Genomic DNA, 14,704 nt, shown 5'->3' with positions numbered 1-14,704 from the left:
AAGTTGTATCCGAGAAGATTTAATTGTGCAGCTTCAAGAGTTTAATGTTTCTGATGAAATAGTTAAAGACTGGAAGAAGATATCGACAAATAAATGCGGCAGCAGAGGAATACTGAGCAAATGGCCTCACCTCGAGTTAAAAGTGGTCAAAAGGGTTGACAAAATGGTATATGATCAACCATAGCACCATCTGACTCCCAAGCGTTCCGACAAATGAAGAAAGGTGATATTCTAGAGTTCGAGGTAGTGCTCAGTGGTGCACATGATTCATGAAAAGACATGATTTCTTATTCCATCAGAAAACATTTCACAGCACCTGCCACCTGAAGTTGTTGATAAATCATCAAATTCTACTGTTGTTACCTAACATCAAGAAAAGAATGTGTTTTGATTAGCCTGTGCTGGACATATGGATGAAACACTGATAAGCTTGGACGTGCCAACAAACAAGACCGTTAACAGGGTTGGTTTTGAAGGAAAAAAAAGCCCTTGTCAAGACGGCTGGCACAAGAAGATTCGGTTCACTGTGGTTCCATCTTATCTGGTGGATGGCACAAGGTTCAAGCTGATAGTGATATTCAAGCACAAATCTATCCCCAAAGAGAAATTTGAGGAAGGTGGTGTCATGAGAAATGAATGGATGAAAGCAGTTGCAAGAAATGGATAAAAGCAATGTGCAATTTAATACCAGGAGGACTGCGCTAAGAAAAAATTTTGCTCCTCTGGAATATGTTCAGATCCGCCGACTATGTAGTCTATGATGAGATCAACCAGCACTGGTGTGGTAGTTGTTCCCTGGCGGTTTTATGAGTGTTGCTCAGCCCTAGGATGCGTTACCTCAAGAGCAGTCTCTAAAAGATGTGGAACAATTGGATGTTGGAAAGCAAAATTACATTCACTAATGATGGAAATAAGTAAGCCCCCTCGTTAGCAACGTTGTGCAGTGAGGCATAGATGGAATAAACCTAATCCCAATATCGTCCAAAGATAATTTGTCTAAAAGTGTGCAATATTGAATGTCCTCATTGACACCAAGGACAAATAATTGTATTTACTGGTTCCACCAATGATTCAATGAGGAAGATCCATGTGATGTTATACAATCGGGCTGTTGGGGCTATGACTGGATGATTCAGATGGTGTGCAGAACAATTTCTGAGGATTTTCAAGTGAAATGTTAATTTATTATAGTGTACATAAATTTTGTGTTGGATGCAATGTATATAGATTGTAATGTTAGCATGTAATGGGAGAGAAAGAATATGAACTCTTAGTGTTTTTTACTTTATTCCGTTGCAACAGTTTTTTTGGGGGGGGCTCAAATTTGACTTTTACATGAATACATATGTTATTTTGAACATTTGTCATGGTCTTATTGAGGAGTTTCAAGGGATTGTATGACCTTAATTCTGCTTCTGCTGCTTATGCTCCTGTATTAATTTGGCCCATTCTATTGTATCTGGATTTTGGAAAGAGCTGTCCAATTAGTTCCACACCCCACCCAACCTTTTCCCAAACCCCTGCAAAACATTCTCCTTCAAGCATTTTCCCTTTTGAAAGCTACTATTGAATCTGCATTCACCACTCTTTTCTGCCAGTGATTCCAAATCAACGCAACTCACTGTGGTTTTTGTTTTTGAAATATTTCCACATCACTGACCTTTTTTGCCAATTACCATAAATCTGTGTCCGTGCACTCTGGTTATCAACTCTTCTGCCACTGGAGCACACAGTGTCCTTGTTTACTCTTTATTTCCCTGCATGATTTTGAGCATCTCTATTAAATCTGCTCTTAAGTTCTGTGCTTCAAGGAGAACAATGCCAACTTCTCTAGTCTCTCCACATTAAGTGTCACGATATCCTGGGCTGAATGCTCCCCCCCCGGATCCGGAGTCACAACAAAAGTGAATTAACCAATAATTCTTAGAAAAATACCCAAAGTATTTGACTTTAATGGCCCAATAATTACAGTCACCGGGTTTGTAAGTTTAAATACAATTACTGTTTACTTATAATAAGAGCTGCCTTACTCCTCTTCAAACTTTGCTTTCAGTTCAAAGTTTTTATTGTAGATTCATTCAGGTCTCTGTAGTTTCAGAAATACAGCACCCACAGTCTTTCTGAAGAGAGGGAGCAGGTCTTTGTTTGCAGCCTGTAATAATTTCCCTGTAGATTCATTCATTCAGGTTCTCTGCAGCTTCAGAAATATAACACACACAACCTTTCTAGAGAGAGATAGTGATAAGGTTCTTGTCTTTGTGTCTAGGACTCAACTGCTCTTGAGAACATTCCCACTGGGATAGGATCCAATCACCACCTGTTACCTGGTAGAGTCTGGCCTTTTGTCCAGTTCATTGGCCACTAACCAACCAATCAATCAAACCAGGTCCCATCCCATCTCTCTCTGGTGCCCAAGCCTGATGTCTCCTGTTCAAACCAGCCAAGTGTTCTCACTTCTGAATTCCTCATTCCTCATTCCTCTCTGCTGCTTGACTTAAAGATACATGTCCGTTAATCATCCATGGATCAAAAATGCTAATGGCAAAATAAAAGAAAGGGGAAATAAGGGAATGAACAGGACGGACCTTTACATTGTGTCCTTGCCTCTGGTACCATCCTAGTAAATCCTCCCTGCACACCCTTCAAGCACTTGATATCACAGTACTCAGCTGAAGTCTAACCAGTGATTAATAAAAGGTTTAATGGAAACCGCTTTGATTTGCACTCCCTATGCCTCTGTTTATAATCCTGTTTTTTTTTTAACTGTCTTCTCAACTTGTCCTGCCACCTACAAAGATCTGTGCACCCCAAATATGTACCCCAGGTCTTTGTCCCTGCACCCCCTTTAAAATTGTACCATGCCATTTATATTGCCTCTTAAATGCATCTCTATCATCCGCTATAGGTCTGCCCATTTCACCAGTCTGCCTATCTATGCCTGAAGTATCTTGCTAACCTCCTAATTGCTTACTACATTTCCAACTTTCATGCCACCTGCAGACTGAAATTATGCTCTTGTACCCAAATGCAGATGAATAGATATCATAAAGAGCAGTGATTTCTATCACTGACCCCTGGGGAACACCACTGCATACTTCCCTCCAGACTGAAAATAATCATTTATATCCAAATAAATGTAGTTATTTTGTAAAGTATATGTACTTGTATCTGACCATTAAGTTCTAAATTGGTACAGTGGTTAGCACTGGTGCCTCAGTGCCAGGGACCCGGGCTCAATTCCAACCTTGGGTGACTGACTGTGTAGAGTTTGCACATTTTTCCATTGTCTGCGTGGGTTTGGTTTCCTCCCACAGCCCCAAAATATGTAGGTTAGATGAATTGGCCATTCTAAATTGTCCCTTGGTGTCCAAAACAGTAGATGGGGTTGCAGGGATAGGGCAAGGGAGTGAGACTAGGTAGGGTGCTCTTCAAGCAGGTCGATGTAAACTCAATGGGCCGAATGGCCACCTTCTGCACTGATATTGTGTTGAGAGCGTGAGAGGGCGGGGTGCGTGCATTGAGGGGGGAAGCGGGCTGCATGCGCGGAGAGGGGGTGGGGTGCTTGCGCGGAGAGGGGGCGGGGTGCGTGCGCGGAGAGGGGGGCGGGGTGCGTGCGCGAAGAGGGGGGCACAGAGATCGTTGATCTATCTGAAGGCTTTGATGTAAGATTTTTATTTTGCCAAAAGGAGACAATTTTAGAAATCAAATTTATTTCTGTGCATGGAAAAAGTGTGGTTCTTCATGCAGTTAGTGAATCTGTTCATTAAGCCAAGATCCCCATTGACTGGAGTGCTGGGTGAGTTACTGAGGTCATTGTGTCTCTATGTTCCACTAAATGTCTGTCGAAACAGGTGTTAGATTAATGTCAAACGAGTCGACATTCATCAGAGACTTTCTTTCCAATTTGAAAAAATATCAACGCCCCAAACAGGGTACTGCATTTTCATCTGGCTCAGCAGATCAGATTGTTGTACTTTCCATCTACCCACAACCAAACACCTGCTTCTTCAGGCATCTTCTGGAACATATAGATATGATGAGCTCAGTAACACAACCAGCACTGCAGAACACTGTTTTATTAACAAGTGAATCTGTTCATCAAACTTTGTCAGTATATCCATTTAACATCGTCAGTCTCACTTCAATCTTGTTTATCACAGACCACCTCTTCTGTGGCTGTCTGCTCAACATGGCTTTTCCTACTGTACTTCCTCTTCCGTCAGCTCTTGGTCTCTGTTCTTAGTCCTCTTCAGTGGCTCTTGTTCTGAAACTGAAGGCCAGGCCTCTATCCAGTGGTAGAATTTGGTTGGTGCAGATAATTATGGATTTCCACTGCGAACTGCACTGACCAGCTGTTCGCTGGAGCATGGTCAATTAAAAGTACTGAGGAAAGTACTGCAATCTTTTAAAGCCAGGCTTGCCCAATATATGGCCCGCAGGCTACAATCCAGCCCACCATTCACCTCCATCTGGCATACAAACTCGCTGCTTAAAATGTAGGTACGTTTAATGTAGGATCTGCATGGAGTTGCTCCTTCAATCACAGGCTGTTTGTCTCCCATGTTTAATCTATCAGCAGCAAATTTGGGAAAGAAACAGTCTCTAACCGGAGGAGCAGTGTGAGGGTGAGTGTCATCCCTTTTCTTTTTACAGGGTGCACTCTCTTTTTGCTGCACTGCCTCTTGCCCTCCAGCGCAGGCACTGGCCCCCTAAAGGACAATGGTCAAGCTGGTGAAGTGGGCCATGGTTGCCGCGAGGAACAGCAGATTGCAACAACACCACCCCCTGCCTGGGGAGTTGAGTTTCCAGCATAGCAGAGTGAGGAATCTTGTCTTGGCATCATTATGGCCATCCTGAATGTCTCCCCAGTGGTAAAATATCCCAACCTTCTGTGCTGGGGTGTGAGGGAGCTGGCCTGGGAGCTGGGGGGTGAAGAAGAAGAAGAAGAAAGAGGAAATAGCTTATTGTTACAAGTAGGCTTCAATAGAAGTTACTGTGAAAAACCCCTAGTTGCCACATTCCGGCGCCTGTTCGGGGAGGCTGGTACGGGAATTGAACCATGCTGGCCTGCCTTGGTCTGCTTTCAAAGCCAGCGATTTAGCCCGGTGGTAAACCAGCCCCAGCCCGTGTGTAGGAGTGAACCGACTGGGGAGCTGGGGTGTGAACGAGCGAGCCGGCCGATGAGCAGGGGTGTGAACGAGTGAGCCGGCCGGTGAGCAGGGGTGTGAACGAGTGAGCCGGCCGGTGAGCAGGGGTGTGAACGAGTGAGCCGGCCGGTGAGTTGGGGTGTGAACGAGTGAGCCGGCCGGTGAGCAGGGGTGTGAACGAGCGAGCCGGCTTGGGAGCTGGGGTGTGAACGAGTGAGCCGGCCGGTGAGCAGGGGTGTGAACGAGTGAGCCGGCCGGTGAGCAGGGGTGTGAACGAGTGAGCCGGCCGGTGAGCTGGGGTGTGAACGAGTGAGCCGGCCGGTGAGCAGGGGTGTGAACGAGCGAGCCGGCTTGGAAGCTTGGGTGTGAGCGAGTGAGCCGCCTGGTGAGCTGGGGTGTGAACGAGTGAGCCGGCCGGTGAGTTGGGGTGTGAACGAGTGAGCCGGCAGGTGAGCCGGAGTGTGAAACAGCCGGTGAGCTGGGGTGTGAACGAGTGAGCCGGCCGGTGAGTTGGGGTGTGACCGAGTGAGCCGGCCGGTGAGCTGGGGTGTGAACGAGTGAGCCGGCCGGTGAGTTGGGGTGTGACCGAGTGAGCCGGCCGGTGAGCTGGGGTGTGAACAAGTGAGCCGGCCGGTGAGTTGGGGTGTGACCGAGTGAGCCGGCAGGTGAGCCGGAGTGTGAAACAGCCGGTGAGCTGGGGTGTGAACGAGTGAGCCGGCCGGTGAGCTGGGGTGTGAACGAGTGAGCCGGCCGGTGAGTTGGGGTGTGACCGAGTGAGCCGGCCGGTGAGCTGGGGTGTGAACGAGTGAGCCGGCCGGTGAGCTGGGGTATAAACGAGTGAGCCGGCTGGGGAGCTGGGGTGTGAACGAGTGAGCCGGCTGGGGTGTGAACGAGTGAGCCGCCCGGTGAGCTGGGGTGTGCACGAGTGAGCCGGCAGGTGAGCCGGAGTGTGAACCAGCCGGTGAGCTGGGGTGTGAACGAGTGAGCCGGCCGGTGAGCTGAGATGTGAACGAGTGAGCCGGCCGGTGAGCTGGGGTGTGAACGAATGAGCCGGCCGGTGAGCTGGGGTGTGAACGAGTGTGCCGGCTGGGGAGCTGGGATGTGAACGAGTGAGCCGGCTGGGGAGCTGGGGTGTGAACGAGTGAGCCGGCCGATGAGCAGGGGTGTGAACGAGTGTGCCGCCCGGGGTGCTGGGGTGTGAACGAGTGTGCTGCCCGGGGAGCTGGGGTGTGAACGAGTGTGCTGCCCGGGGAGCTGGGGTGTGAATGAGCGAGCCGGCCGGTGAGCAGGGGTGTGAATGAGCGAGCCGGCTTGGAAGCTTGGGTGTGAACGAGTGAGCCACCCGGTGAGCTGGGGTGTGAACGAGTGAGCCGGCCGGTGAGCTGGGGTGTGAAGGAGTGAGCCGGCCGGTGAGCTGGGGTGTGAACGAGTGAGCCGGCCGGTGAGCAGGGGTGTGAACGAGTGAGCCGGCCGGTGAGCTGGGGTGTGAATGAGCGAGCCGGCCGGTGAGCTGGGGTGTGAATGAGCGAGCCGGCCGGTGAGCTGGGATGTGAATGAGCGAGCCGGCCGGTGAGCTGGCCTGTGAATGAGCGAGCCAGCCGGTGAGCAGGGGTGTGAATGAGCGAGCCGGCCGGTGAGCTGGGGTGTGAATGAGCGAGCCGGCCGGTGAGCTGGGATGTGAATGAGCGAGCCGGCCGGTGAGCTGGGGTGTGAATGAGCGAGCCGGCCGGTGAGCTGGGATGTGAATGAGCGAGCCGGCCGGTGAGCTGGGGTGTGAATGAGCGAGCCGGCCGGTGAGCTGGTCTGTGAACGAGTGAGCCGGCCGGTGAGCTGGTCTGTGAACGAGTGAGCCGGCCGGTGAGCTGGGCTGTGAACGAGTGAGCCGGCCGGTGAGCTGGGGTGTGAACGAGTGAGCCGGCCGGTGAGCTGGGATGTGAATGAGCGAGCCGGCCGGTGAGCTGGGGTGTGAATGAGCGAGCCGGCCGGTGAGCTGGTCTGTGAACGAGTGAGCCGGCCGGTGAGCTGGGCTGTGAACGAGTGAGCCGGCCGGTGAGCTGGGGTGTGAACGAGTGAGCCGGCCGGTGAGCTGGGCTGTGAATGAGCGAGCCGGCCGGTGAGCTGGGGTGTGAATGAGCGAGCCGGCCGGTGAGCTGGGGTGTGAATGAGCGAGCCGGCCGGTGAGCTGGGGTGTGAACGAGTGTGCCGGCCGGTGAGCTGGGATGTGAATGAGCGAGCCGGCCGGTGAGCTGGGATGTGAATGAGCGAGCCGGCCGGTGAGCTGGGGTGTGAATGAGTGAGCCGGCCGGTGAGCTGGGGTGTGAACGGGTGAGCCGGCCGGTGAGCTGGGGTGTGAATGAGAGAGCCGGCCGGTGAGCTGGGATGTGAATGAGCGAGCCGGTCGGTGAGCTGGGGTGTGAATGAGCGAGCCGGCCGGTGAGCTGGCCTGTGAATGAGCGAGCCAGCCGGTGAGCTGGGATGTGAATGAGCGAGCCGGCCGGTGAGCTGGGATGTGAATGAGCGAGCCGGCCGGTGAGCTGGGGTGTGAATGAGCGAGCCGGCCGGTGAGCTGGCCTGTGAATGAGTGAGCCGGCCGGTGAGCTGGGATGTGAATGAGCGAGCCGGCCGGTGAGCTGGGGTGTGAATGAGCGAGCCGGCCGGTGAGCTGGGATGTGAATGAGCGAGCCGGCCGGTGAGCTGGGATGTGAATGAGCGAGCCGGCCGGTGAGCTGGGGTGTGAATGAGCGAGCCGGCCAGTGAGCTGGGATGTGAATGAGCGAGCCGGCCGGTGAGCTGGGCTGTGAATGAGCGAGCCGGCCAGTGAGCTGGGATGTGAATGAGCGAGCCGGCCGGTGAGCTGGGCTGTGAATGAGCGAGCCGGCCAGTGAGCTGGGATGTGAATGAGCGAGCCGGCCGGTGAGCTGGGCTGTGAATGAGCGAGCCGGCCAGTGAGCTGGGATGTGAATGAGCAAGCCAGCACACATCAGCCGCTTGAGTGAGAAAAATAATTGAACATGATCCCTCTCGCAAATTGTTTGGACAATCATGTTTTAAACTAATTGAATTGCCATGTGTATTGTGTTTCCTTTATCATTGGTGATGCATTTTATTTTACAAGTGAAGTTATTTCAGCTAGCAATGTGCAGTGTGGTGCAGTATTTCAACTCATTGCTTTTTCCAAGTGAGAGATTTCCTAAGGAACCTTAGTCGGGCTTTAACATTGATTTCTGCAGGATCCCATGATTCACGACTTTCAGGAAACCAACTACAACTTTAGTGAGGACTTAATATATATGAATGTGACTTGACAAATAGTAGCATGCCATTCAGCTCCTTGCACATGCTCCACCATTCAGTAAGATCAGTGTTTATCTTTAACCTTAACTACCCTTCTACATCCCTCACCACCACCATCCACATATCACCTGGTCCCCTGTATGCAACAATCTGGCAATTTCTCCTCAAGTACAGGCACGTTTCAAAGATTCACAGGCATATGTGTGTATGTTTTATGTCACAGTTTTTGAATTTATTTTGCTTGAAGAGCTGACTGCACTTTTATCCTTTGTTTCCCGCACACCCCTCCCAGATTGCTTCTGGTTGCTTGATGCTCTCCTTCAGTACACCTCGTATGGTGTGATGCCCCCCAGCCTAAGCCACTCTGAAAATAGGCGGCAACCTCCTTCTGGAGCAGATCACCCCCTGCCAGAGAGGATGGAAGGTAAGAGTGTTTGTAAACTCAGGATTCTTATCATAGTTCAATGTTCCACCTGCAAACATGTAATGCTCCCTTTTATCTGTGTCGTCCTTCTAGGATTTCTCTATATATTAAGATGGATTTTTTTTCAATTATTGGTATTAAATGTAAAATTGAAAACGTCATGAAATTGAGAAGTTTTACTTTAGGACTGCAGTATTCGCAGCAACATTTAATAACTTAAAATGGAGAATTTTCTGACCTTTGGTTTGTGTGTGAAGTCAAGTTCTGATATCTCGTTTCTCAGTATTTTTTCCATTATATGTCAGCGCTGTGTCAATGCAAAATTATTCAGCTAATGATACAAACTTTTTTGGTGACAAACTTCTGGGGCTGGATTCTCCGCCGGTGGGATTCTCCCTTTTGCCAGCAGCCCAGGGCTTTCCCGACGGCATGTGGCTGCCCCACGATGGGAAACCCCATTGACCGACCAGCGTAACGGAGCATCCCGTCGGCTAGGTGTAATAAAATGTGATGGGGCGGGGTGGAAAATCCAGCCCCTGATGTGTAATTGAATTTGCACCACAGGCTCCCATTGTAAAAATCTACATTTGATAAAATACCAACTGTCTGTAAATTTACTCTGGCTACCCCTGCTGGTTCAGGTGAAAATTACTCTTTGAAAAGCTGAACTTAATGTAAAAATGAGGTTGTGTACTGTCCTTTGCATACATGCATATAACTTGGTGCTGTTTTTTCTCACATAACTTTGTTTAAGACGTTTTTATAGAGAAATCTATGAACACTAGCAAATATTTAAAATTTTTATTCTAGAGTCGTGGTTGAACAGCATTCTATTCTGATTCTGTTTTTATCGAAACTCGTAGGCAACCACTTGTATCGATTTTCCAAGGTACTTGAACCGCACCTTGCAGACCCCAAACCTCGACCTCTGCCAGCTTGCCCTCACCTATCCTGGGCCAAGCCACAACCTCTAAATGAGACTGCACCAAGGTTAGTGCGTGACAACAGATACCCACATCTTCGTTCATATCAATTTGTGTTTGTCCAAATCATTAGCAACTAAACATTAGCAACTTTTAATCTTATAAAAGTCATTCGTGAAGCAAGTACTTAAATTGAATTCAACAGTATCCTTGGTTGTATGGTATTTGTTTGTATGGTATTTGTTTAGAAGTGTATCAGCAGCTCACCGGAGAGAGAAAATAAAAACCTAGAATTTTCTGATGCACAGAACATACATGAAACCATAGACAGGTTATGGCACAGAAAGAGGCCATTCAGCCCATCATGTCAGAGAAAAGAAAAAGAAGAAAATAGCCGCTCATTTTAATCCCATCTTCCAGCACCTAGTCCTTGGCCTTGTAGGTTGCAGCACTTCAGGTGCCGATCCAGGAACCTTTTTAAATGAATTGAGCGATTCCGCCTCAACCACTAATTTGGACTTTGGTGCCCACCACCCTCTGGGTGAAAAAGCTTTGCCTCATGCCTCTCCTTCCCCCCCCCAACCCAATCCTTCTACCAATCATCTTCAATTCATGCCCCCTATAATTATCCCCTCAGCTATGGAAACAAGTATTTCCTGTCAGGCCCCTCATAATTTTATGGACCTCAATTAGGTCACCCCTTAGCTTCCTCTGTTCTAAGGAAAACAACCCTAGACTATCCAATCTCTCCTCATAGCTGCAACTTTCAAGCCTTGGCTACATTCTTGTAAATCTCCTGCACTCTCTTCAGAGCAAATATCTTCTTTCTGTAATATGGTGACCAGAACTGTACACAAAACTCCAACTGTGGCCGAACCAGAGTTTTATACAGTTCCATCATTACATCTCTGCTTTTGTATGCAATACCTTGTCCAATAAAAGAAAACATTCCATATGCTTTCTTTACCACCTTATCTACCTACCCTGCTGATATGCCATCAATGAACACACGACAAGTGGTGAACGTTACTGACGCTTTAATACACTAAACAGAAAGCCTCCTGGCCTCTGATCCTGAACTGGATCAGAGGCAAAGACCAGCCACCTTTATACATGAGCCCGAGGGGAGGAGCTACAGGCAGAGTCAGCAGGGACAAGCCCAGGCATATAACAATACAGTACAATACAATACAATAGTTTACCACATTCACCCCATGTTTAAAAAAAAAGAGAGCCTGGCGGGGGTGAAGTGGACGGATTGAGTTATACATCGAGTCTGTCGGGGGCTCTGACCTTCTGCTGCGACCTCCTCAGTCCCGGCTGTGGTGTGGACACTGGTGTCGGATGAGGTGTCGAGGCCTGCGTGACTGGGAGCGTGTCGTCTTCTGCGTCTCGTAGTAGATGAGTAGCAATGGGGGGGAGACGGTGTAGGGTCGGGGATACTGGTGATGGTCACTGGGGAACCTGCGGGTGCCAAATCCCGAATGGAGACTGTGTCCTCCCGCCCGTCATGGTGTGCCACGTAGGCATATTGGGGGTTAGCATGGAGGAGAAGGACCTTTTCGACCAGTGGATCCGACTTACGGCTCCTTGCATGCTTCCGGAGGATGACGGGCCCTGGGTCTGACTGTAGTCAATGACCATCCGGTGCTTGTCCCCAGTCTTGACGACCACCACTTGGGCTCTCCAGGGGCTGTTACTAGCCTCAATGATCCCCTCTCGTAGGAATCGCTGGACCTCCGACCTGATAAAGGTCCTATCCCGGGCACTGTATCGTCTGCTCCTAGTAGCAACGGGCTTACAGTCCAGGGTGAGGTTAGCAAAAAGCGAGGGTGGGGCGACCTTAAGGGTCGCGAGGCTACAGACGGTGAGGGGGGGGGCAGGGGTCCGCCAAACTTTAAAGTAAGGCTCTGGAGGTGGCACTAGAAGTCAAGCCCCAGTAATAGGGCAGCGCAGAGATGGGGAAGGATGTAGAGTTTGAAGTCAGTGTACTCTACGCCTTGTACAGTAAGGATCGCGACACAGAACCCCCGGATTTCTACTACATATGATCCGGAAGCCAGGGAGATTTTCTGGGTCGCGGGTAAGATTGGGAGGGAGCAGCGCCTTACCGTATCTGGATGTATGAAGCTGTCTGTGTTCCCAGAGTTGAAAAGGCAGGCCGTCTCGTGCCCGTTGATCCGGACGGTCATCGTAGATTTAGTGAGGTGATGAGGCCGGGACTGGTAGAGTGTGATGGAGGCGAGCTTCGGAAGGTGATGGGTAGGCAGGTCGGAGGTAGCGGCGGCCAGCGTATGATCGGGTGAGCAGGGCTCCCGGGAGACTGCGGAGTGGTCCCAAGATGACGACCCCCATGGGTCGCAGGTGGCATCGGAGATGGCAGCCCCCATGGGACGCGTGTGGCAGGTGAAGCCAAAATGGCGATAAAGATGACGGCCCCCATGGGTCGCACGTAGCGGCCGAAATCGAAGATGGCGGCGCCCACGGGTCGCACATGGCGGGTGGCGCGGCAGCAGGCAGCGCTGCTGGGCCTAGAAGCTTTCGGGAGAGATCCGGCCTGGCAGGCTTTCGCAAAGTGGTCCTTCCTCCCACACCCGTTGCAAGTCGCGTTCCGTGCAGGGCAGCGTTGTCTGGGATGATTATCCTGGCCGCAAAAGTAGCACTTCGGGCTTCTGGCGTTGGCGGGCTGCTGCGTGGCTCAGGCTTGCGCCGCACCCGGGTCGGATGATGGCGGCGACCACGCGGGTGCCGTGGGGTCGGAGGTGTAGGCCTCCATATTCTGGAAGGCCACCTCCAGCGAGTTTGAGAGCTGCACTGTCTCTGGGAGGCTGAGCGTACCCCCTTCTAGAAACCGTTGGCGGATGTAGTTTGAATTCATGCCTGCGACATAAGCGTCCCTGACCAACAGCTCCACGTGTTGGGTAGCCGATAGCGCTTGGCAGTCACAGTTCCGGCAGAGTATCCGCAAGGCACGCAGGAATTCTGCTACTGATTCCCCAGGGCGTTGTCGTCTCTGGCGAGAAGGTCCCTAGCATACACCTCGTTCACAGACTTAACATAGTGTCCCTTCAGCAGCATTATTGCCTCCGTATACGAGGGGGCGTCCCTGATTAGAAGAAAGACTTGCGGGCTCACCCATGCATGGAGGATCTGCTTCTTTTGGGGGTCGGTGAAGTGTTTGGTGAAGGATCCGAGGTACGCTTCGAAGCAGCTTAGCCAGTGCTCGAATGTTGCTGTGGCGTCGGCTGCCTGTGGGTCCAGCTCTAGGCGATCAAGCTTGAGTGATGAATTCATCTTAGATGTTTAGTGTATTAAATTGATATGCCATCAATGAACACACGACGAATGGTGAACGTAACTGAGGCTTTCATACACTAAACAGCAAGCCTCCTTGCCTCTGATCCAGAACTGGACCAGAGGTGGAAACCAGCCAGCAGGGACAAGCCCAGGCATGTAACAATACAATACAATACAATATAGTGGTTTACCACACCTGCCACCTTCAAAGACCTGTGGACATGTACTCCTAGGTCTATCACTTCCTCAACCCCTCAAAATTGTCCCATTTACTTTGTATTCCTTAGCTTTGTTTTCCTTCTCGAAACACTTTTTTCCAGGTTGAATTCTATTTGCCACTTTTCCTCCCACTCAACCAAACTATTGATATGATTCTGGAATCTACAGCTATCCTCTTCACTATCAACTGTACGGCCAATTTTTGTGTCGTCTACAGAATTCCCAATCATGCCACCCACATTAATCCAAATGATTTATATATACAACAAACAGCAAGGGCCCAAAACTGACCCCTTTGGAACACCACTGGAAATCACTTTCCATTCACAAAAACATACATTGACCATTACCTTTTATTTCCTGTCACTCTGACCAATCTGCCATACATGAAGCCAGAAACTGAAGAGAAAGGGAATAAAAGTTTGGGCGCAAGTGGGCAAAATCCTAAAGAAGAGATTTACAAGGGCTCTGGGAAGCGATGGAAAGTTGGGCAACAAGAGTTTTGAAGTAATTATTCTGGAACGTGGGGTGATAACAAAGAAAAACAGGTGGTGTTGAAGGTGGGATAGCGGAAGTGCAGAATGACTGCCAAAGAATGTGTGAGGGGATGTGGTGAATCCATAGAGGTAAGAGCCGTAGGTCTGCTCTGACGAGAGAAGCAAGTGGAATTTAGCAACTCCACCCATCCCCTGAATGAATGAACGAATGAATGAAAAACAAATGGTCAATGGCAATGTTTGACTTTGTGGGAAATGGCAATATGTGACTTCGTGGTGGTATGGATAAGTTGCTGTTTGAGAAGGGGGGTGGTGAGTAGCTTAACCGTACTTGTATAAAAGGTCACGAATACAGAGAAGTGGGAAACATTTTCCTGATTGAGTAGTCATTGAGTGGATATTTATTTTGGCTCATTTGATAAATTTGCACTGGAGTTTTAAACGCCTGATTAACCTGCAGGTCAGTAAGAAGTCTTACAACACCAGGTTAAAGTCCAACAGGTTTGTTTCGATGTCATTAGCTTTCGGAGCGCTGCTCCTTCCTCAGGTGAATGAAGAGGTATGCTCCAGACACATATAGACAGATTCAAAGATGCCAGACAATGCTTGGAATGCGAGCATTAGCAGGTGATTAAATCTTTACAGATCCAGAGATGGGGTAACTCCAGGTTAAAGAGGTGTGAGTTGTGTCAAGCCAGGACAGTTGGTAGGATTTTGCAAGCCAGATGGTGGGGGATGAATGTAATGTGACATGAATCCCAGGTCCCGGTTGAGGCCGCACTCATGTGCGCGGAACTTGGCTATAAGCTTCTGCTCGGCGATTCTGCGTTGTTGCGCGACCTGAAGGCCGCCTTGGAGGATCACAATGTTAAAATGGTTGCAAGTTGCTCTAGTGTAGTCACC

At 49.9% G+C, this 14,704-nt stretch overlaps 1 protein-coding gene across 2 annotated transcripts in view; it reads left to right on the top strand.

Annotated features, from left to right (window-relative positions):
• The window catches only part of mbtps1 (membrane-bound transcription factor peptidase, site 1), a 166,202-nt gene that overhangs the window by 140,187 nt on the left and 11,311 nt on the right, over positions 1–14,704 (top strand). For both annotated transcript variants that reach the window (XM_072518450.1, XM_072518449.1), the window contains exons 20-21: positions 8,734–8,865; positions 9,729–9,855. In XM_072518450.1, coding sequence (XP_072374551.1) covers positions 8,734–8,865; positions 9,729–9,855 — 259 coding nt within the window. The remainder of the gene's footprint in view (positions 1–8,733; positions 8,866–9,728; positions 9,856–14,704) is intronic.

Source organism: Scyliorhinus torazame, chromosome 10, assembly GCF_047496885.1.
Source record: "Scyliorhinus torazame isolate Kashiwa2021f chromosome 10, sScyTor2.1, whole genome shotgun sequence".
In the NCBI taxonomy this organism is placed as follows: domain Eukaryota; kingdom Metazoa; phylum Chordata; class Chondrichthyes; order Carcharhiniformes; family Scyliorhinidae; genus Scyliorhinus; species Scyliorhinus torazame.
Note: the sequence above shows the minus strand (reverse complement) of the source record. Positions and strands in the feature narration are given on the sequence as shown.